Source organism: Panthera tigris, chromosome B1 (assembly GCF_018350195.1).
Source record: "Panthera tigris isolate Pti1 chromosome B1, P.tigris_Pti1_mat1.1, whole genome shotgun sequence".
Lineage (NCBI taxonomy): Eukaryota > Metazoa > Chordata > Mammalia > Carnivora > Felidae > Panthera > Panthera tigris.
The window spans coordinates 3,285,212-3,307,790 of record NC_056663.1 but is presented as its reverse complement, the minus strand read 5'-3'; the positions used below and the strand labels follow the sequence as shown (position 1 = coordinate 3,307,790).

Sequence of the window (22,579 nt, the reverse complement as noted above, 5' to 3'; positions counted from 1 at the left end):
AAATGTCATTGAGTATCAGAGGTGTTAAAATACTTATTTCAATCATTAAATATGATTTCTAGAACTTATTATGAAAGAATAGTATACTTTATATTCTCATATAGTCTTCCCTTTCTTCTTGATGTTTCAAGTTTCTCCTGTTACCCTTTCATTTCTTTTTGAAGAAATTCATGTAACCAGTCACTAAAGTTGGGTCTACTAGCGGCAAATTATTTGTCTGACATTTAAAAAATTTTTCCTTTTATTTTTAAAGATTACATTCACTGGACATGGAACTTATGCTTGATAGTTCTTTTCTTCAAAAACTTGAAAAATTTTGTGACACTTCCTGTGGCCTCCAGTGGTCAGGAGATCTACTGACATTCAAATTGGCAAATTCGAGTAAAAAAATGTGTCCTTTCTCTCTGGATATTTTCCAGATTTTGTTCTATGTCTCTAGTTTTCAAACATTTAATTAGATGTTCTTGCATGGTTTTGTTTGGATTTATCCGGTGTGAGGGTCACTGAGTTTCTTAGAACTGTAGGTTTATTCATTTCACCATATTTGGGCAGTGTTCAGCAGTTATTTCTTCAAATATCCTTCACTCCAAGGTCTCTTTCTTCTTCTTCTGGGACACTGAAGATGCCAAGTTTGGCCTTTTTGTCCCCCAGGTTTTGGAAGCTCTGTTCACGTTTTGTTGTTGTTTTTGTTTGTTTTTTGTTTCTTTTTTTCTTTTTTCAGGCTGTATTCTCTCTGTTCAGTGTAGGGAGTTCTATTCATGCACTCTCAAGTTCACTGATGGCATCACGCATCTCTACCATGAGCTTTCTAGAAATTTTTGTTTTAATATACGTTGAATCTTTTTAGTCCTATAATTTCCACCTGGTCTTATAACATCCATTTCTTTCCTGAGATTTTTTTTTTCTACCTGTTTTCAGAGACTTTGTAAAAGACTGTTAAAGCTTTTACATGATGGGTGTTTTAAAGCCCCTGTCAGACGATTGCATCACCCGTTCATTTCAGGTGTTGTCGGCTGGTTATGTTTTCCCATTCAAGTCTTGATTTCTTAGCTCTTAGCAGGACAATTGTACACTGGTTGTTTCGTCTCCCATGTTAGGACACGTTGATACTGTAGAGATCCCTCATTATAGCAGGCAATTACCCTGGGTAGGCTTAGCACATGGGCCTTTGGCAACTTTGTGGGCTTGGGTTCCAATGACAGGTTAGTTATCAGACACCTGAAGATGTTGTCTTGGTCAGCTTGGTTTATCTGGTTCTGTTGGCTCTTGTACTCCTCCTTACTGGGGCCAGGATGTTTCTGGGAGGGCAGGAGTTGGTGGGGTCCCCCTACTAGCACATCCTCCCCCATCTTACCCCTCACCCCTCACTCTGCCTGTGGATCTGGGAGGGGAGGAGAGTCTCAGCCCCCACTGCGGAGGGACAAAGATCTGCCTTGATTGGATCACTGGTGTGGCTGGCTCTCTCATGGGTTCTGTCCTCTGTGGTATCTTTCCTCAGAAAAGGGAACCCCAGGCTCATGAGGAAAGTAAAGGCCTTCCCTGCACACGTATCGCTGTTGGAGTCCCTTCATCTGTCTACCTGGCTGCCTGAGGTTGTTAAAGGAATATCATTTATATCCCAGAGAAGGATGAGCTCATCTGGAACCTTCTCTTGTCTGGTCAGGGGTTGGCAAACACCAGTCTGGTTGGTCTTCTGTTTGCATGAGGAAGACAGCTGGCGCTTTGCTGTCTCTCTGGTGCTGGGTCCCAAACCAGCTTTCCTTCTACTCCAGCCCTTCAAAGTTCTCTTCTGGTTTTCTCCTCTGCCATTCCCAGGGTTTAGAACTGTGACTAGTGGAGAAAAATGGTGAAAAGAGTCCCCATGGCAGGATTGGCCAGTCCATACACCTTTAAATAGTCTGCTGCCACCAACGGGAGAAACCTATAAAATAGCTTTACGTTGGGGGGGGTGCCTGGGTGGCTCAGTCGGTTGAGCGTCCGACTTTGGCTCAGGTCATGATCTCGCAGTTTGTGAGTTGCAAGCCCTGCGTCAGGCTCTGTGCTGACAGCTTGGAGCCTGGAGCCTGCTTCCGATTCTGTGTCTCCTCTTCTCTCTGCCCCTTCCCCGCTCATGCTCTGTCTCTTTCTGTCTCTCAAAGATGAATAAATGTTAAAAAAAATTTAAATAAAAAATTAAAAAAATAAGAGCTGGACACTTTACTGACCGAGCCACCCAGGCGCCCCTGTGTCTGCCCACTTTTACTAGGGATCTGAATCAGGGCATCTAAATCTTACTACCTCATCCCAGGAGTGGTCTGTCCAGGTACCTGAACAGATCTCATGTTCTGGCTTCTTCTGAATTAATTAATCACACTTCTCCTTAGTACTCGCTAGGTCCACCCAATTAAGACAGATGGCCAAATAAAACATTTATTTTAAATAACTGCTTTTTCTACACTTTTTGCAGAACTTAGGAAGTTTATGGACAGTAAGGCACTATAAAAAATTCAAAACCAGTGAATTCTAAGCCAGCTTGCAACTTACGAAGAGCATTTAGTTTTCAACAGCCCAATTTACGATTAAAATGAGTACTTTAAAGGTTTAGTGCACCATTTTCCTTTTAGATACCTGCAGGAATAATGCACGTATAACTTATTCTAGGGCTTCTACTACACAGCTTTGTGGCATCGTCACTCTTGGGTCTCTTTCATATCCAGGTTTGAACAAATTATTGTGTTTTTTTAAATTAATATACAGTAAAATCAAAGCTGTTGGTATACAGATATACAAGTATCTATACCACCAAAATCAGGATACAGAGTGATTCCATCACCCCCGAAACTCCCATTGCTTTCTTTTAAGTCTCCTCCCTGGTCCCTGGACCCTGGACCCTGGACCCTGGAGAGCTGATCTGTCCTCCATCACTATAGTTTTGTCTTATCACAAACATGGAGTTATACTCTACATAATTCCTGAGAATACAAGTGGGAATGTAAAATGGTACATCCCCTCTGGAAAACAGGCAGGCAGTTCCCTATGAACTTAAATATACATTTATGGTAAGATCCAGCAATCCCACCCCTAGGTATTTACCCAAGGGAAATAAAAGTTACCCTACACAAATGTGTACGTGAACACTATCCTAATTGCCAAAGACCTGTAAACAGTGTAAATGCCCTCAGTGGGTGACTAGACAAAGACTCTGTGGTATATTCACACGTGAATTCTACTTGGTAGAACCAGGGACAGACTATTGACATAAGCAAAAACATGGGGATCACAGAGGCATTACATTGCGTGGACATTGTTGTGGTTGGCTTAGCCACCCTTTCTAGCAGACACATGTCATGTATGTACGGACAGAACTGTTGAACCTTTTCACAAGGGCTGAAGAAAAGATCTGTTCAGAAATGAGACTGTTGTCCTATAGATGGTAACATTACGAGCTGTCAAAACGTCATAAAGTCACTGTGTCCTGTGGGTACAATTATGTTTTTGACCCACTTTCATATGAAGGAGTTGAGATTTTGAGTTGAGATTTTTTTCAACTCAGTGTGCCCTGGTTGTAGCCAAGGAACAAATTTATAATCAAAGTCATTTATTTCTTCCTGGCCTGATCATTTAATATAGTGGAACTTCCTGCCTATTTCCATTCAACATGGGGACTGACTATAGAAGACATGTCAAACCGCTTCATGCAAGCTGACTCTGTCTTCTCTGAAATCTATCAGAAATTCATAGAATGTTAGATTTCCACAACTCCTTTTATATAATTAAATGCAATTATTTCACAGATGAGGAAGCTTAGAGGCAAAAGAATTATTGAAAATTAAGGGTGAATTAATAACAGAGCTGTAACAGAACCCTAAGTACCAAGTCTTGGGTATTCTAAGATACAATAAAGATTTCACTCATCATTTGGAAATATTCCTATAAAATTTAAACATGTGGATATTTAGCAAATTTTAATGATGGCTGTTAATTTATATTTTTTATTGATGTGTTTACTCCAAAAATTTTGAATGTTATATGCCAGAGTCTGAGATAAAAAGACCAAGATAGAAGTTTGCACTCAGGGAAATTCAGAATTCAGTAGGAAACAGATGTTGAAGTAGGTGCCTATGATATGTTTGACTTAAATGAGGCGTATGCAGAATTCTACAATGGTCAGAGAAAAAAAAAATCTTCCATTGTCTAAGGGAGTTAAGAAATGCCTAGTGAGAACCCTCAAATCTTTAAGAATTCTTAGCTGCTATGCAGGAAGAATGGGCATCCTAGGTAGTGATGTCAGTTACCAAACACCTAGAGGTCGAGAACTGCCAATATTTTTGGAGACTGGTTACACAGGTCAAATGGCTGTGTGGAGCACAATATGTGTGGAGGGGGAAATTCCACTGTAGAGACAGAGGGCAAGAGGAAGCTGGGAACCTGCAATACAATGGCTTTTTTCTCAAAAGAAAATTTTATTGTAGTTTTCTAACAAGTAAGTCAAATTACTTAGTATTTCATTAGAGTCATTTTATCTTTAGCTTTAAATCAAAATATTGTGTATTATAAAGTCAATCTAGGAAGAAATGAAGCTGTTTTTAAAAAAGTGATTAAAATGATATAGTTAGGCTGACTATTAAAGTATTTTATCAAAACAAACATCTATTTTATTTTTCAGGTACTAATAATTGAAAAAATTCTGTTTAAACAGATAAGCAGTCGCAGGGGTCACAATAACATTTGCTTTTTCTTTCTAAAAATTCATTTTTCAGTGCCAGAAAATGGAAATAGTTCCAGAAACATGACAAAAGAACAGGAGGGAAATTCTTTTCCTTTGTTTTAAATGGTTGTAAAATAAAATTTAAGATTAAAAATCTAACACAAAAGTACTTTAAGATTTTTTAAGTAATTTTTAAAAGCATTAAATAATGTTAAAATAATTATTTTAAAATATTTTGAATACCATCTCACAATCCTTTTCATAAATAAACCAGTTAAATAAGTAGCAGGCTTAAATTCTAAAGAGAAGTACAAATCCTAATCTGATTTTGGATTGAATGAACTTTGTGGGAAGTGTAGCCCTGCACCAGCTCACTTAAATTCATGTGAATCAACAGACTGACATAGATGGAAATAAAATAACATCCAGTGCGTAACTACAAGAAATTCAAATATATTCACCAGAAGTATTTCTGATGTAGTAAATTTGGCAACATAGGTCTTTTCAATGTGTGAACATTTTCTACATAGTAGTTCAGGTTTTGACAACTTAGTTAATTCCAGTGCCTTAGATGGGAAAGGACTACAGAGCCAGGAGGCCTTTAGGAGGCTGCCTCCATGATGCTGGTTTGGGAAAATCAGCGCTCAGACTGAGAAAGTGGAGACAGAGAGAAGGATGCGGTGTGATTAGTAGGACTTAGTGATGAACGGGTGGTGGGGAGAAGGCACTCTCACTCTCTACTTCTCGTGACGAGGTGGTTGATGCCATGAGGGGGGATTTAAGAGACTCTGAGGGGCAGGTAGTTCCTGTCTGATTGCTTCCATGTTCTTCCTCCTATATTTGCAAATAAAGTTCTCTTCAGAGATAAAGGGAAATAGATTGGGAGGGAGCTTGAGAAAGGTGGAGATAGTTTGGGATATCAGCTAGTGGCACGTGAAGGGAAAAGACACCGAATGTGGCCCAGGGAAAGAGTGTTTATTGAGTGGCTGGCGGGAATCTGGAGATCACAGGTCCAGACATACTGGTGTGAGTCAGCGAATTCTTCACCAACTTACAGGAAGATAGAGGGGCTTGTTGGGTCTTATTAGATCCATGGAAGATGGTAAGAATTTCAAGAGTGCTGGCAGGGACGGCTGAGACATTGCATCAGAGTATCAGCCGCATTGTCCACAGCATGCAAAATATAATGACGTCAATGATAGAGGCCCCAGGAATTTAAAGAGTGGGTTTCAGTGGGGCGCAAGCACATGACAGTTCACATCACACGTAGATGTGGCCAGAGAGAGCGGTTAAGATGATACAAAGTATAGCAAAGTACCAAGCATGAGGGCAGTTGCACTGTCTGAGAGCAGGGGAGCGGAGCGTCACTGGGGTTGAAAGGATCAAGGAACCACGAATTGTGTGCCAGAATTATCCATGTGGACACTCTGACCATCCACGGGTAGAGATGGCCGTCAGCCAGTGAGTTGCAGGGAGGTGATGACAGACGTGAGCAGTGAGGTAGAGTCATGTCATGAATCTCAAGGTCGCGGGGGGTGTAACGGGTGACTAGAGAGTGGCGGTGGGGAACGTAAATCAGAAGGGTGTTGACTCCATCTCCAGATGGTATTGATAAATTATTCCAAAAGGAAGATGTGGTGTGTAACACACACCACACACCACACACCACACACCACACACCACACACCACACACCACACACACACTGGAATATTCCTCAGCCATTAAAAAGAGTGTAATCTTGCCATTTGCAACAACACGGATGGAATGGGTAGATCTAGGGAGTATTATGCTAACTTAAATCAGAGAAAGACAAATACCACATAATTTCACTGATATGTGGAATCCAAAAAATAACAACAAACACAAAACCCGAAATAGTCTCATAAATACAGAAAACAAACGGGTGGTTGCCAGTGGGTAAAACAGGTGAAGAAGATTGAAAGGCACAACATCCATTTATAAGATAAATAGGTCACAGGGATGACAAGTACAACATAGGAGATACAGTCAGTAATATTGTAAAACACTATGGTGACAGATGGTAACTAGACTCAGCGCTAGTGAGCATTGCATAATGTGTAAAGTTGTTAAATCACTATGATGTACACATGAAACTAATATAACGTTGTATGGCAACTGTACTTCAGTGAAAAAGAAAAAGAAGAAAAAAAACATTCTCCACGTACCTTACATGTAACTTAAAAGCCAATATGTTAGTGTATAAGAAAAATCAAAGGTTATAATACTTTCTTTCTTACATTTGTGTAAACTTTACAACAAAATGATACTTGTTCTTTTCTCTTCGTTTTCTTACCCAACGCAGTGAATTTAACTTAATGTACAACAAGTATCTGTTTGTAATGGCTCTGAGTAAGATCAGACTTCCCTTCTTATATTCATATAGTCTAGGAAATGTTATCCAAGACAAATAAAGGAAGAGAAATGTCATATAAAAAAATGAGCAACTGGAACCCCCCTTTCCTCCAGAAATACTCGACCAAACCTCTAACCGAGAAGTTATGAGAGCTGATTACAGTAATGAATGAGCAGAAATTTTAAGGCATAAGAGAATAATATAAGGTAGCCAGGATTTTAGAAGACAGAAATCAAGGGAGAACAGATATGCATGAAGGTGAATCTTGGATTTCACAAATCATTTTTCCGGGGGCATTGTCTGACTCTCAGTTTAGGGCATCCTGGCAAACAGGTGTCTGTGACCCAGAGAATGTGGTTTTGGGAGACACGGGATATGGGGGACCCTGAATTGGGCTATCAAAGCTGTGAGGACTTGGGGGTCCAGGATGTCAAGGGAAAGGGAATCACGGGGATGTGAACCTGGCATCTGCTGGACTTTGGTCCTTGATGTATTTGCCTGAGACCAACTTTCCAGGAATCAGAAGGAACGAGCCCAAGCAAAACTTTGCTGCAACTGGTCTACAGAGCTCAGCAGAACTTTTGGAATTTTCAGTGCTAAGGAAACAAAGGTGTCTCAGACCTGTTGTTTCAAGGAGAAGATCTACTACTAAAAACCGTGTTCTCTGGGTTGTGACACAGAAGGGGATAAGCACTAGGAAAACCACATGCCTGAAATGCAGCTGTGAATCATTCCAGTGACGGAATGGGTCAAAGTGGTCACTGTGCTCCCAGAAGAACATTAAATACTCCCAGTGGAAGGTCACAACATACAGAACCTCTAGCATGGCTTATGCACAAGGTCTGGCATTCAATCAAAAATTACCGGAAGTGTCCAGAAACAGTGTGCAATGCCTGCAACCAAGAGGGAGGGGACAGATAAAGAGCAAGATATCCTGACATAGCAGTTATCATTCAGGATTCTGACAATTAACTATGGTGCATGTGTTTAAAAGATAAGTGAAATAATCAAGAATTTTGCCAGAAAACTGTAATCTTTAACAAGTCAAATGGAAGTTTTAAGAATTGCAAAATACATTATCCACTATAATTATATGATTGGAACCAGAAGATGGTTTAATAAAAAAAAAATCCCGGCTGAATCAGGAAAAAATAATGTACAGAAAGTGTGTGTACATTTGGAGTTCTGGAAGAAAGAAATTGAGAGAAAATAGGACATAACCAATATTCAAAAACATTACCACTAACAATTTTCCAATACTGACAATAGACATCAAGGTAGAGATTCAAGAAATTCCATAAGCCAGGGAGGATAATACAAAGAAATCCTCATACTGGCACATTACAATAAATCTTCTGAAAAACAGGATGAAGAAATATCTTAAAAGCAGCATAAACAAATGAATATTATTTTCAAAAGAGAAAATATAGGATTGATAGAGTGCTTCTCAGTATAAACAAAAAAGGTAAAAAGACAACAGAATAACATATTTGAAGTGTTGGGGGAGAAAAAAGCTATTAAGAGATTTGATTAAAAATAATTGACCAGGGACACCTGGGTGGCTCAGTTGGTTAAGTGTCCGACTTCAGCTCAGGTCATGATCTCATGATTTCTGAGTTCGAGCCCCGCTTTGGGCTCTGTGCTGACAGCTCAGAGTCGAGCCTGCGTTGGATTCTGTGTCCCCTTTCTCTCTGCCCCTCCCGCACTCACACTCTCTCTCACATTCAAAAATAAACATAAAAAAATTTAAAAGTTGGCACAAAAACAGACACTCAGATCAATGGAACAGAATTGAGAACCCAGAAATGGACCCACAAACATATGGCCAACTCATCTTTGACAAAGCAGGAAAGAATATCCAATGGAATAAAGACAGTCTCTTCAGCAAGTGGTGCTGGGAAAACTGGACAGCGACATGCAGAAAAATGAACCTGGACCACTTTCTTACACCATCCACAAAAATAAACTCAAAATGGATGAAAGACCTCAATGTAAGACAGGAAGCCATCAAAATCCTCGAGGAGAAAGCAGGCAAAAACCTCTTCGATCTTGCTCGCAACAACTTCTTACTCAACATGTCTCCAGAGGCAAGGGAAACAAAATCAAAAGTGAACTACTGGGACCTCATCAAAATAAAAAGCTTCTGCACAGCAAAGGAAACAATCAGCAAAACTGAAAGGCAACCAACGGAATGGGAGAAGATATTTGCAAGTGACATATCAGGTAGAATCAGTACCCAAAATCTATAAAGAACTTATCAAACTCAACACCGAGAAAAACAAATAATCCAGTGAAGAAATGGGCAAAAGACATGCATAGACACTTCTCCAAAGAAGACATCTAGATGGCCAACTGACACATGAAAAAATTCTCAGCATCACTCATCATCAGGGAAATACCACAATGAGATACCACCTCACACCTGTCAGAATGGCTAACATTAACCGGCAACAACAGATGTTGGCGAAGATGCGGAGAAAGAGGATCTCTTTTGCATTGTTGGTGGGAATGCCAGTTGGTGCAGTCACTCTGGAAAACAGTATGGAGGTTCCTCAAAAAGTTAAAAATAGAACTATCCTACAAACCAGAAATTGCACTACTAGGCATTTACCCAAAGGATACAGGTGTGCTGTTTTGAAGGGACACATGTACCCCAATGTTTATAGCAGCACTATCAGCAATAGCCAAAGTATGTAAAGAGCCTATACACACACACACACACACGCACACACACAATGGAGTATTATTCAGCAATCAAAAAGAATGAAATCTTGCCATTTGCAACTATGTAGATGGAACTGGAGGGTATTATGCTGAGAGAAATTAGAGAAAGACAAATATCATATGACTTCACTAATATGAGGACTTTAAGAGACAAAACAGATGAACATAAGGAAAGGGAAACAAAAATAATATAAAAACAAGGAGGGGGAAAAACGTAAGAGACTTCTAAATATGGAGAACAAACAGAGGGTTACTGGAGACGGTGGGGGGGGGTGGGCTAAATGAGTAAGGGGCATTAAGGAATCTACTCCTGAAATCATTGTTGCACCATATGCTAACTTAGATGTATATTAAAAATATAAAAAATAAAATTTTAAAGTAAAAAAATAAAAAAATATAATTGACAAGAGGAAAAACAAAAAATGAACTAATTTATCATTAAATCATATTCTAAATAAAAGTCAAAATTCTCTGATGAGATAAAATAATATAAAATAATTAAAAAGAATACAACACAATTATATGCTGCTTTCAAGAGGCAAACACGAAATGCATATAGTAGAGTAGGTTGAAAGTAAAAGATTAGGAAAAGGTATTCCTTGTAAGAACTAACAAAAAGAAGAAGAAATACAGCTTTATAGTCATAAGTCAAAGTAAATAGACATTTACACTCGACATTTATGTTCTGTGCACTTTCTGATATGTTACATTTCGATAAAATGTATGCAAAGGGAAGAAAAACAACTCTCTTCGAACCAAACAAGCAAATACGACACCAAATATAAAAGAGCAATCTCTCTAACAAAGAAACAGTCTTCGAAAAGAAATATATTTTTAGTGACTGCACATCACTCACTGTAATTCTTTTTTTTTTTCAATTTGTGTGTAACTGCATGAGCTACTTCACATGTAATGACTATTGTTCATCTGCCTTTGAGCAATCAGGCTCTCTGTACCGCCCAAGGTGAGCGTGTTGGGTTGATAGACAAATGATACGATTGATGGGGCGAATCATGTGTTCCTATTCCCGAAAGTACTTTGCTGAAAGCAGAGCTTCCTGTTTGATTAGAGACATTTATTTTGGTTGAATTGATTTTTTTCTTACACTTTTTCTATTTCGGCATGCTTTTTGTCAGCGTGTTGAATTCAGTCAATGGATTTAGTGTTTCTTTTCACTGGCTGACAGTAGCCACTATGTGACTGTTTTATTAATGCCCAATGATTGTTTCATTGAAACTTCCATTTGGTGTGACCTAGACATTAATATGCAGAGTGAAAGTTCAGTACACTTGCCAAATCTGTTTCAGCTATGCACACACTTCTTGTTGATATTCTCTTAATGTACGGTTCCTTTTGGTTTTATATATATGTATGTGTGTGTGTACGTGTGTGTGTACATATATGTATGTGTGTATATTTATGTGCATATATGTGTATGTATGTATATGTGTGTATGTACACACACACATACACACACACATATATATCCTTTTCTATAATGTCATAGAGTTGGAATCATACAGTATGCAGCTTTTCAAGTTCTTTTTCATGGCTTGATAAAATCGCTCATTTCTTTTTAGTGCTGAATAATATTCCATCCTATGATGTGTTTCTAAAAGAGATCGTGTGGTAAGGTACATGATAATTGAAACTAAACAATCTGAGCATTATGTGAATGAATCAGAACATTTCTCAGCTTAGGGATGTTTCCCTGTCGATGGTGTGATGTCGTACAACCATACAGCGGTAAGAGATATCCGTCCGTCACACGGGATGACCACGGGTTCCGGATTTAGCACTCATCGTCCTGCACCTAGAGTAGGACTTCCGCTCCAGACACTAAGGGCGGTTGGTCACCCTAAGTCAGTTTTTAAAATGAAAGATACAAAATTCGATCACAGAAGAATAATTACTGTACAACGGCTGTAATATTGAAGCTGAAGTATAAATACACATTACAAGTGGCTATGGATTCTTTGAAGCAAGGTCTTACGGTGTATATACCTGTACTTGTTTGTTTAAGCAGCAAGACCTTCAAAGCAAAAGTAGAGATATTTGGCGATTCAAATAACGGTTTCCACATTTCTGTCCTGTGCAGACTCACTGGCTCCAGTGTTCCTGACCTGATTGTGAGCATGAGCAACCAGATGTGGCTGCACCTGCAGTCTGATGACAGCATCGCCTCGCCTGGATTTAAAGCTGTTTACCAAGGTATGGCCGCGACGCGCTTGCCGACCCCTGAAACTAGCATGCGTGCAGTGGTCAAGGACCATTCTCAATGCGTTAGACATAAGTAAATTTGGAATGTCACAATAACGTTTAAAAATAGGGACTGATTACTTGCAGCTTCCTTTTAATTAGAACCCTGCTTACAGTTCTTTTTGCAAAGAACTTTTAACTTGTGAAAAGCCTAGCTTGCCATGACGTGTGCCATCATTAGGTCAAAATAAAGAGCAACACTAAGTACAGAACACAAGCTATGAAACATTTTTATGCTTGTGGATATTGGCATTTTATCTCTTTTGAGAGGGAGATGTTATGGTTATGACTAAGGGAAATATTTTGAACAAAGTATGACTTGGAGTTGCGTTAATTTAATTAAGCCTCATTACATACACACTCATACCAAAATGTGTGTGTGTGTTGTTGTTGTTGTTTATTTTTCATGGAGAACAGAAATCTACATGAACTTGGAGGAAAATACTACTCTGAGTTCTTGTGTAGGAGAAAAATAAGTGTTGTTCGGGATTTGTGAGTTATAATTACTCTGGAGATGCTGGCTTCACCTCTGAATTCACATGCAGGTGCCATTGTCTCAGCGAGTGGTTTTCCATCATGCACTATGGCTCTGTGTTCTCATAAACCAAGGCATCGTGTTTAGTCTGGCACATCTTTAAAAATATCCCCACTGTATTGCTCTACCTGCGTTGTTTCATGTGGGAGGATTTTGTAGGAAAGAGATATCTTTTAACCTTAACATACAGATTGGTATTCAAAACAACTATTGTGGAAAATTTTATAATGGAAACAGAAGTAGAAAGAACAATATAAAAAACCTGAGATCTCTATTTGTAAACTTTTATAAACCTCCCAGATATTTTGCTCTTGACTTAAGGATTGGTTTGAGATGTAGCTGCCTGGTTGTCAGCCTCCGCCCGGTCCTGCCTCTGCTCAAGTATCCTCAAATATCATTTGGGAAACGAGTGATATTCCTACTGTGCTCCCAGATACTAGACCCATCCACAAGTCTTTATTCAATAATTACCTCTTTAAAAAGTAGACTTCCGTCTTGGTTCCAAGAGAGAAAAGAAGAATTCTTTCCCACTCTGCCCCCACCCAAACAACTAGATCAACCAGCTTGCCTCTCATTTGGGGTCTTCTGAGATTTAGTTCCCATAACCCCACCTGTACATGTCTGTTTGGGAGCGGAATGGGCGGCAGTCAAAGGCATCTCTTCAGTGCCTCAGAGCACACCACAATGCTTTGGCTGATCCCTCCTGCGTTCCGGAGATGGTAAAGAATGGAGTGTGCACTAAGGGAGGGAGAGAATCATTGTCCAGAGTACAAAGAAGAAAAATGATCTTCATAGTATCCAGACCTCAGGGCACCTAGAATAGCTATAGATAGGCACATCTGTTTTATCTGGCAATACACACACACGCGCACACACACACACACACACACACCATTTTCCTTTTGCGACACACTTTGGTGTTCTCTAGATCAACAATCAAATAGTTTGACTCAAGAAAGAAACACGAAAGAGGCTTGGGAGCATGTTAAATTCTTCATTTCGGATTATACAAATGATGGGTGCAAATCCTCTATCTTCAGTGTAGATCTTTTTTTTTTTTAATATATGAAATTTATTGTCAAATTGGTTTCCATACAACACCCAGTGCTCATCCCAAAAGGTGCCCTCCTCAATACCCATCACCCACCCTCCCCTCCCTCCTACCCCCCATCAACCCTCAGTTTGTTCTCAGTTTTTAACAGTCTCTTATGCTTTGGCTCCCTCCCACTCTAACCACTTTTTTTTTTTTTCTTCCCCTCCCCCATGGGTTTCTGTTAAGTTTCTCAGGATCCACATAAGAGTGAAACCATATGGTATCTGTCTTTCTCTGTATGGCTTATTTCACTTAGCATCACACTCTCCAGTTCCATCCACGTTGCTACAAAAGGCCATATTTCATTCTTTCTCATTGCCACATAGTATTCCATTGTGTATATAAACCACAATTTCTTTATCCATTCATCAGTTGATGGACATTTAGGCTCTTTCCATAATTTGGCTATTGTTGAGAGTGCTGCTATAAACATTGGGGTACAAGTGCCCCTATGCATCAGTACTCCTCTTCAGTGTAGATCTTGTATGTGTTTGACAAAGAGAAAGAAATCGTTCTCTTGTGCTAAGAGGTTAAATATGTGTCCCCAGATACAATAAAATTATCTCATATTAAAAAGTTTTATAAATTAATTTATAAAACTACTTAATTATGAAACTTTAAAAGATATATTTAAGTTGTCACTTGCATACACTGCCATACATTCAATGAGCCACAAACTGATTTGAAGTTATTTTTAACAAGACTGAGAACCTGTTACTGTCTTGAATGTAAGTCAAGAGAAGTCTTTTCAAGGTCAGCCTTATACTATACGCACATGCCTGTGAACAGATAGTCGCTTTATCAAAATAACCAGGAAATTACATTTTAAACCCAATCAGGGGTACCTGGGTGGCTCAGTTGGTTAAGTGTCTGACTTCAGGTCATGATCTCACAGTTCATGAGTTCGAGCCCCACATCGGGCTCTGTGCTGACGGCTCAGAGCCTGGATCCTGCTTTGGATTCTGTGTCTCCCTCTCTCTCTGTCCCTCCCCTACTTGCACTCTGTCTCTATCTCAAAAATAAATAAATAAAAATAAATAAAATACACCCAATCAATCATATATTCTTATTAATACAAAAAAAACCCAATTATTACAAAGAAAGTATTTTAACTATAATCTAAGAAAATATACTGTAGCCATTTAGAATAAAGCATAAATCTGTGTTTTACCTATTTCCATTTTCAAAGTTTAAATACTTTCCGTAAGTTTCAAAATTTTAGGGAACTAAGAAATGATACAAAGTACTGTAATACAGTAAAAATGGTGGCAATTTTATTTGGATTATTTTACTCGAGGGGAGCTGTTGAAAAGAAAGAATTAATTTGTAAATTACTGTCAGGAAAACTTTTGAAGTCGGCCTTGGCAAAAAAAAAAAAAAAATATATATATATATATATATATATACACACACACACACGTATTATGTATATATGTGTATGTATATGTATATGTGTATATATGTATATGTGTGTGTGTGTGTGTGTGTGTGTGTGTGTGTATGTCACTACTTATTTTTTCAAAGCCCAGCTCACTCTAAGTGGTTAATGGATGGAGTAGTGATCTGTGCCCATCATTTTCCTTGAACTGTTTTACTACTCAGAAAGTTGTAGGAAACTGATAATAGGGCAGGTGGTCCCTGACTCCAGACACACTTGTGAACTCTGTGTAGACAGGACACCATCGATTGTCGCCCAGTGGGTATACATGACTTTAGGGTCTCTTATAAAACTCATGTCAGCATTGCTAATTGTCTGTGTCTCTGTTCTTTGAGTTCTCCTGTGAAATGGTTCTTCAAATGTCTTAGTGGTTCCGTCGTCAGTTGCTGAGTTTATTAAAATCTTTAACATGATATGTACATGCATGTGTTGATGAAAACTAGACAGATCAATCTGCAGAGATGGGATTTTATTGTCTTCACTTTTACTCTGGGGATTTGAGCAAAGAGATAGAATGCCGTGTCTTCTAATTGTGCGCCATAGAGAATTCAGGAACCGACAAAGCGTACCGAGAAGTTATTGCATAGCAAGCCAATGAGACAGGTCATTAAAAGGCATCTTACAACCCAAAACCGTAAGCAGGGTGACAGTGACAGCGTCCTGAGCTCAGGTGAACATATCATTGTATGGCTGCACCCTCCTTGGGAGCGGAAGTAGTCGCGGCACTGGAGACTTCCGGGGTGAGGCGGGCCCAGCACCAGCATCCTTACTTACCTGTAAACTGCAAGATTCCTCCTTGGTGGAAACATCGGATGCGATGGGGAACTGATGGCTTTTCCTAATAAGGAATTCTGTTGCACACCCCACACAAAGGTTAGGACTAGAATGCACAGATAATTGCTGAATCCTTCCTGACATTTGGATATTTCGACTTGACCTTTAATTGAACTTCTCCGTGACTGTACAGTTATTCAAGATAGCACAGTAGAGGTGTAATCCTTTCCACATGACCTATACTCGCTACTGCCTTTGGTGAAATCTAAGAGCCTCAGTGAAATAGCAAACACTTCCCAACAGGGAAAATTGCAGGAATTAACTCCAGCAGTAGTAAGACACACATCCTAAGGTTTCTAGTGTGAAGCCGAGAGGGACTGGCATCCTTGCTAAGCTGTGGATCCTTGACTATTAAGAAATGAAAGTATTCTCGATTAAAATATAAATATTCTTTCACGTGTCGTATTTCAGTTTGAATGACCGCACAGCATTAATTCTGACTGCATTTAGCTGTAATCAGTACTCTGTTTACAATCCCAATAGTCTATTAATCACTATACCCTGAGATGTTATGGAAATGTGGACGGCCATCAACCCTTGAAAGATCTCCAGTTCAAGACCACATGTTATCTTTTGACCAAATAACGTTCCAAAGTCAGAAGGATAATGAAAACCAATAACTAATACAAGATTTGAGGATTTAAACATTCTAGAGAATGTTCTACATCAAAAGAAGACATTCGCATTCTAGAAGTTGGTATTTCCAGAGTGCTATATTAAAGTAACAATTAGTGATAAAAACCATGTGTAAAGGTGATTGTCAAAAATATAAATAATTGCATTATTTTCTTTAAACTAATAGATATTTGTGAATTGTATTGTCAGAAAAATTCGTAGAGCTGATAATCACATATGACTTAACTTTCTAGGTGTTGATATGCGTGGTCTTAGCTAACATAGTGAGGTGTTTGAGAATACAGGATGTGAAGCCAGACTACCCTGGGTACATGCTCTCCCATCTGCTAGCTATATAACTTAGGCCGGATTATGTAAAGGGTGTCAGCTTCCTCATGTAGAAAAAGGGAGAGCATAGTAATGACATTTCCTTCATAAGTCTCTTGTTGTAGAACTCACGACTTAAAACATGGAAATCCCATAGTACATAGAATGAGAAATGCTAGCTATTATTTTCATACACATTTTTCTTGTTAATTTTGAGATTTTTCTAGAAGTAAGGTTTTTAATTATGTAAATAAATATTAGAGCTCATGATAAAATATGTAAGGATAGTGAATGTCCTTTCTCTTCACCTTCTGACTTGGCCAGGAAACTTCCTTAAAGGCAGTGGCTGTCAGCTTTTCCTTATGTATCTTTCCAGAATTTTCAATGCACATAACACCATGTCTGAAATCTTGGCTTGTCTCTTCATCTACAAACCCCAGAGGAACCTTGATGTGCAAGAAATGCCGCATTCTCTTATTTTAAAATCAACTTGGATTTCTTTCAGAGACAACATCCTAACAGCGTGCTATGATTGGAGGGGCCCCACATTACCTGCTACCTGCCCGTCACGACCCCCCTCGCACCAAGAGGTTAAGAATTCCCCAGGTATTCTAGGGGATACGAAAGGTTTGGGGTCCTCAGATCCTTGCATCACACTTGTTACCATGAGACGCCCATGGCCTCTGCTGCTTTGGACAGTGCTCTCCGTCACAGGAGCTGCCTGATAGATGCTCTCCTGGTGCCCGCCCCGCACACAGTGATGTTGAGATGGTTTCATGTGGGAGAACCTCGGGTCCATCCCAGCTACGTGTGTACCACCAACACACTGGTTCTTAGTCCCGGGGGGAGCCCCACTTCTCTGTATTTGCTCCCAGCTGTGACCCCATGGAGACATTGGCCCGGATGGCCTCCCCTCAACATGCCTGCATAGTATGCTTGATTAACTCTGTCTTTAGATGAAGAGTTTGTGTTACATTAACCGATGAGGGGAGGCACAGAGGACAGCCTGGCTCTCCTTGGGAATCACAGACTTTCAAGGGGAGAACAGAGAAAAACTCGGAGACTAAAATACAAACATGAACACCACCGATGATTCAAGAGCAGCAAAAAGAAATATCAACTAATGTAAATTATAAACATAAATTTATATATATACATATATATACATATATACATATATATACATACACACACACGCACGCACACATATATATGGAGAGAGAGAGAAGAGAGACAATATGCTAACTCATAATTTACCATAAGAAAATTATTGGAGGGGCGCCTGGGTGGCTCAGTCAGTTAAACGACCGACTTCGGCTCAGGTCATGATCTCATGGTCCGTGAGTTCAAGCCCCATGTCGGGCTCTGTGCTGACAACTCAGAGCCTGGAGCCTGCTTCAGATTCTGTGTCTCCCTCTTCTCTCTATCTCTTCCTCATTTGTGCTCTCTCTCTGTCAAAACTAAGGTAAATAAACATAAAAAAAAAAGAAAATTATTGGAGAAAGTATCTTGTAAGGTGTAAAAAAATGACAGTGTTTTAGGGAAGTATGTTAGATATCTGAGAAAGTGATGGAGGGGAAGGGAGATATTTTGTTTAAAGGTTTATTTAAAACTTTTGTATATGTGAAAAGATATAGTTCAAAATAACCTGTTCAAAAATCCAAAAGATAAAAAAATATGATATAAATAATTATAGTGCAGCTGTCTAAAGTCATACTAACCTATTAAACAAACCGTATAAGACTTAATGTATGTATAATTATTATATAATTTTATGATTATACATATAACCTACAAATACTTAAATAATCTATATAACTCATATATATGTATGTTATAGATGTGTAAATCATATAAGCAATATATATGAAAAAATATACATATAAAGTAACACATGGAAATCTAACATAGGTTTAGTACATAGTTTTTCCACTCTATACTTTAAATTACTTATTATAAGTTACAAAAGTAACTACTGAGAATCAAAAAATGTTTTGTAAACCAATCTTACATTTAATAATACATTAAAATTACTTTTAAATATTATTATAGTATAATAGACCATGCCATTGTATACATTTAAAATACGCATTCTAGCATATTGTTGTTATGGACTAGAAAGGAAAATAATCTATTCTCAATGAAGTTCACGACCCTTGCCACTTCTAGCAGCGAGGAGGGTTGCCAAGAAGCAAACTCATTGCCTGGATATCGTGTCTGAACAGTTATGAGTTTGCTATAGTGGTGGCCCGCATTTTTCGGCTTCGCCTCCTACACTCACGTGGACTAACCGGGTCTGTTTTGTCACAGAAATAACGTTCAGTTGGTATCCATCACACGTGTTGATGAACTGCACTCCCACAAATCATGTTTTATGCAATTTGCCATAGCTATTTAAATTTTAGCAGGGGGTAAATTAAAGGAAATGTTCCCTGTGATGTGCTGCTGTGTGGTAAAAACAAGATCTATTTCAGGCTCACACTCAGAGTTATTTCCGTAAAATAATTTGAGTTCAGCATTTCTGTTTTGTACAGAAACAGAACTATCTCCTGTGTGCAGTGAACGCTTTGTAAATGGGAGTGGGTGACGATGAGCGTGGCCTTTTCTCCTGTACTCGGGCCTCTGCGTTTGTGCTGAGCGGGAAGGTGGTGCTCCATGGAGCACTGAGTACAGGGGAACAGAGGACGGTCGCACAGCAGCATGCCTGCTCTCTTGGCGGGCTCTACTACAGACACACCATGGATGTGTAATCTTCAAGATGCTTGTGATGGTTAATTTTACGTGTCACCTCGACTGGGCCAGGAGGCCCGCACACCTCATCGGACATTATTCTGGGTATGTCCGCAAGGCTGTTTTGGGAGGAGGCTAAATTTTGAATCAGTCGACTGGGTAAAGCACTCTGCCTCCCCAGTGTGGGTGGGCCTCGTCCGATCAGTCAAAGGATTGACTACAGTCATACCTTGGGGATATTGTGGGTTCGGTTCCAGACCACCGTGATAAAACAAATATCGCAGTAAGGCCAAGGCAAATGAGGTTTTTTGGTTTCTCACTGCATACCGAAGTTATGTTCACACTATACCATAATCTACTAAGTGCCTAATAGCATTAGATCTAAAAGTCAATGTTCATCTACAACTTAATTAAAAAATACTTTATTGTTAAAAAGTGCTAGCCGTCACCTCAGCTTTCGTTCGGCAAGGCATAATCACTGATTATAGATCACATAACAGATAGAATAATGAAAAAAAATGGAACTATGGCAAGATTTACCGAAATGTGACACAGACATGAAGTGAGCAAATGCTGTTAGAACAAGTGGTGCCTGTAGAAGAGCTCGACGCGCAGTTGCCATAGACGTTTAATTTGTAAAAAGTTATAACAATAATACTGTATCTGCAAAGTATGATGAAGCGAAGCCCCGTAAAGTGAGCCTGTAGGGCAGCAGGCTGAGTGAAGGAGAGCTTGTCTCTCTGCCTGACTGGCTTTGAGCTGGAACCCGGGACCTCCATCCCCAGCATGCAGACTCGGATTTGGATTGGCTCTTACACCGTTGGGGCGCCTGGGTCTGGACATCTCAGCCTCCATAATCATGTGAGCCGATTCCTTACAGTCATCTCTGTCCGTAGATCAGGTGATAGGTGGGTGAGTGGGTAGGTAGGTAGGCAGACAGATAGGATAGCTAGATATGATATATAGTTACGGTAGGTAGGTTCAATATGATCCGTACATATGGTTAGGTAGATATGACAGACAGATATTGTCGGTAGATATGATAGAAATGGTAGCTAGATATGATAGATACGGTAGATAGACAGATACGATACGTATGGTAGGTGGATAGATGGGTAGGTAGATACGATAGATGTGATGGGTATGGTAACTAGATATGATAGACACGTGGATATGGTGGATAGATACATATGACAGATACATAGAGGGATAGGTATGGTTGATAGATATGATAGACAGATATGGTAGATAGGTATGATAGATAGATAGATATAGAGACATCCTATTGGCTGAGTTTCTCTGGGGACCCCTGACCAATACAGTATTTCTCTGCTGTATCGTTGGATTTAATCCAGTTTCTCGGCACAGACGCTTCCTCATCATCTGTGTGTCTGCACATTTAAAAGGAGCCCACGTGAAATTAGATGCACAGTGTGTGGCCTCTGAACAGAGGACAGCCCGCCGGTCCATGCGGACCCTGAGCTCCGGCCCCTGGCCATTAGTGTGAGGGAGATACGCTACCCAGAGTCAGGCAGCAGTGTGCCTGTCAGAACAGCACAGTGGTTCCTGAAACCCTTAAGACAAGGGAAAGCTGCGTGAAGTAGCTTCAGGTAAACTTTGGTGTCAATTCTGCGCAAATCCCCAGGCGCACCTCACCGAGCAGTGCTAGCACTCAGCGTTCTTCACCACAGATACACAGGTCTTGTATCTCAAGTGCCCACAAACCTTCTTCCAAGGGCCTAGTTCAAATCCACCACGAAGCAGCGTTTGTCTTGGAAGCTGAGGGTGGGTGGGGATTTGTGTGGGAGGGGATGTGCCCTGGGGGCCCCTGGAAGGGGCCCGAGCAGAGAAAGGGGGACACTGAGCAGTGCCTGGGGCCTTGGCTGCTTCTCCAGGGAGCACGGGATCCAGACAGCCTGCACCTGTTCCTCTACTGGACAAGCAGACAGGGCTTCCGTCCCCTACACTGCGGCTGGGGGTGCCCTGGGTGGGGGAGGTGATTCCTGAGGGGGTGCAGCCGGGAGGAGGGGAGGTGATTCCCGAGGGGGTGCAGCTGGGAAAGGGGGAGGTGATTTCCTGAGGGGGTGCAGCCGGGAGGAGGGGAGGTGATTCCTGAGGGGGGGCAGCCAGGAGGGGGGGAGGTGATCCCTGAGGGGGTGCAGCAGGAAAGGGGGAGGTGATTTCCTGAGGGGGTGCAGCCAGGGGTGGTGATTCCAGAGGAGGTGCAGCTGGGGGCAGGGAGGTGATTCACAAGGGGGTACAGCCAGGAGCGGGGGAAGTGATTCCTGAGGGAGTGCAGCCAGGAGGGGGGGAGGTGATTCCTGAAGGGGTGCAGCCAGGGGGGATGATTCCCGAGGGGGTGCAGCGGGGAGCCTCACAACCAGAACATGACAGCCTTGTTCTGCGGAGGATGTTCAGGTGGGACAGTGTGGGGTCTGCCCTCAGCTCTGCCCACCCGGGAACCGCTTTTCCAGGAGTCCACTTGGTCTCATTTCCTAGGAAAACTCACATCCTCATGCTGCCCTCCTCTCCTGCCCCCACTGAATCCCCCTCTCCTTGTGTCGCAGGCTCTCTGCTGCTCTAGGTGGCTGATGAGGCAGGGAGACCCAGACCCACCTCCCTGAGGGTCTCGGTGCCCAATCAACCCTCTCACTCATGCCTTGTTTATCCTATGTGGGCAAGGGGACACAAAGACATTCCCCCCCCCCGCCCCCCGCCATGGGCCCCTGTGTGGCGAGGGACGGGTGTCCTTCCCTTCTCTCACTGTGTACAGCACTCCGCCCCTTCCTTTGCTCGTGTTTGGGGCGATGACCCCCCCAGGTATGAAGGCTTTTTCCTTGCTGGCTAATCCTTGGCATGGAGCTCTTGCAGGGACGGTGCAGCAGGTAGGGCGCCAAATGTAATGGGGCCCTTCCTGTCTCCGCTGCTGAAACATTTTCCCCAAGAACCTGGACCTGCCGA

The 22,579-nt window shown here is 40.8% G+C and overlaps 1 protein-coding gene across 1 annotated transcript in view; it reads left to right on the top strand.

The window, feature by feature from the left end:
* CSMD1 (CUB and Sushi multiple domains 1) overlaps positions 1–22,579 on the top strand; it is a 669,247-nt gene that overhangs the window by 205,963 nt on the left and 440,705 nt on the right. The window contains exon 7 of the mRNA XM_042982757.1: positions 11,886–11,998. Coding sequence (XP_042838691.1) covers positions 11,886–11,998 — 113 coding nt within the window. The remainder of the gene's footprint in view (positions 1–11,885; positions 11,999–22,579) is intronic.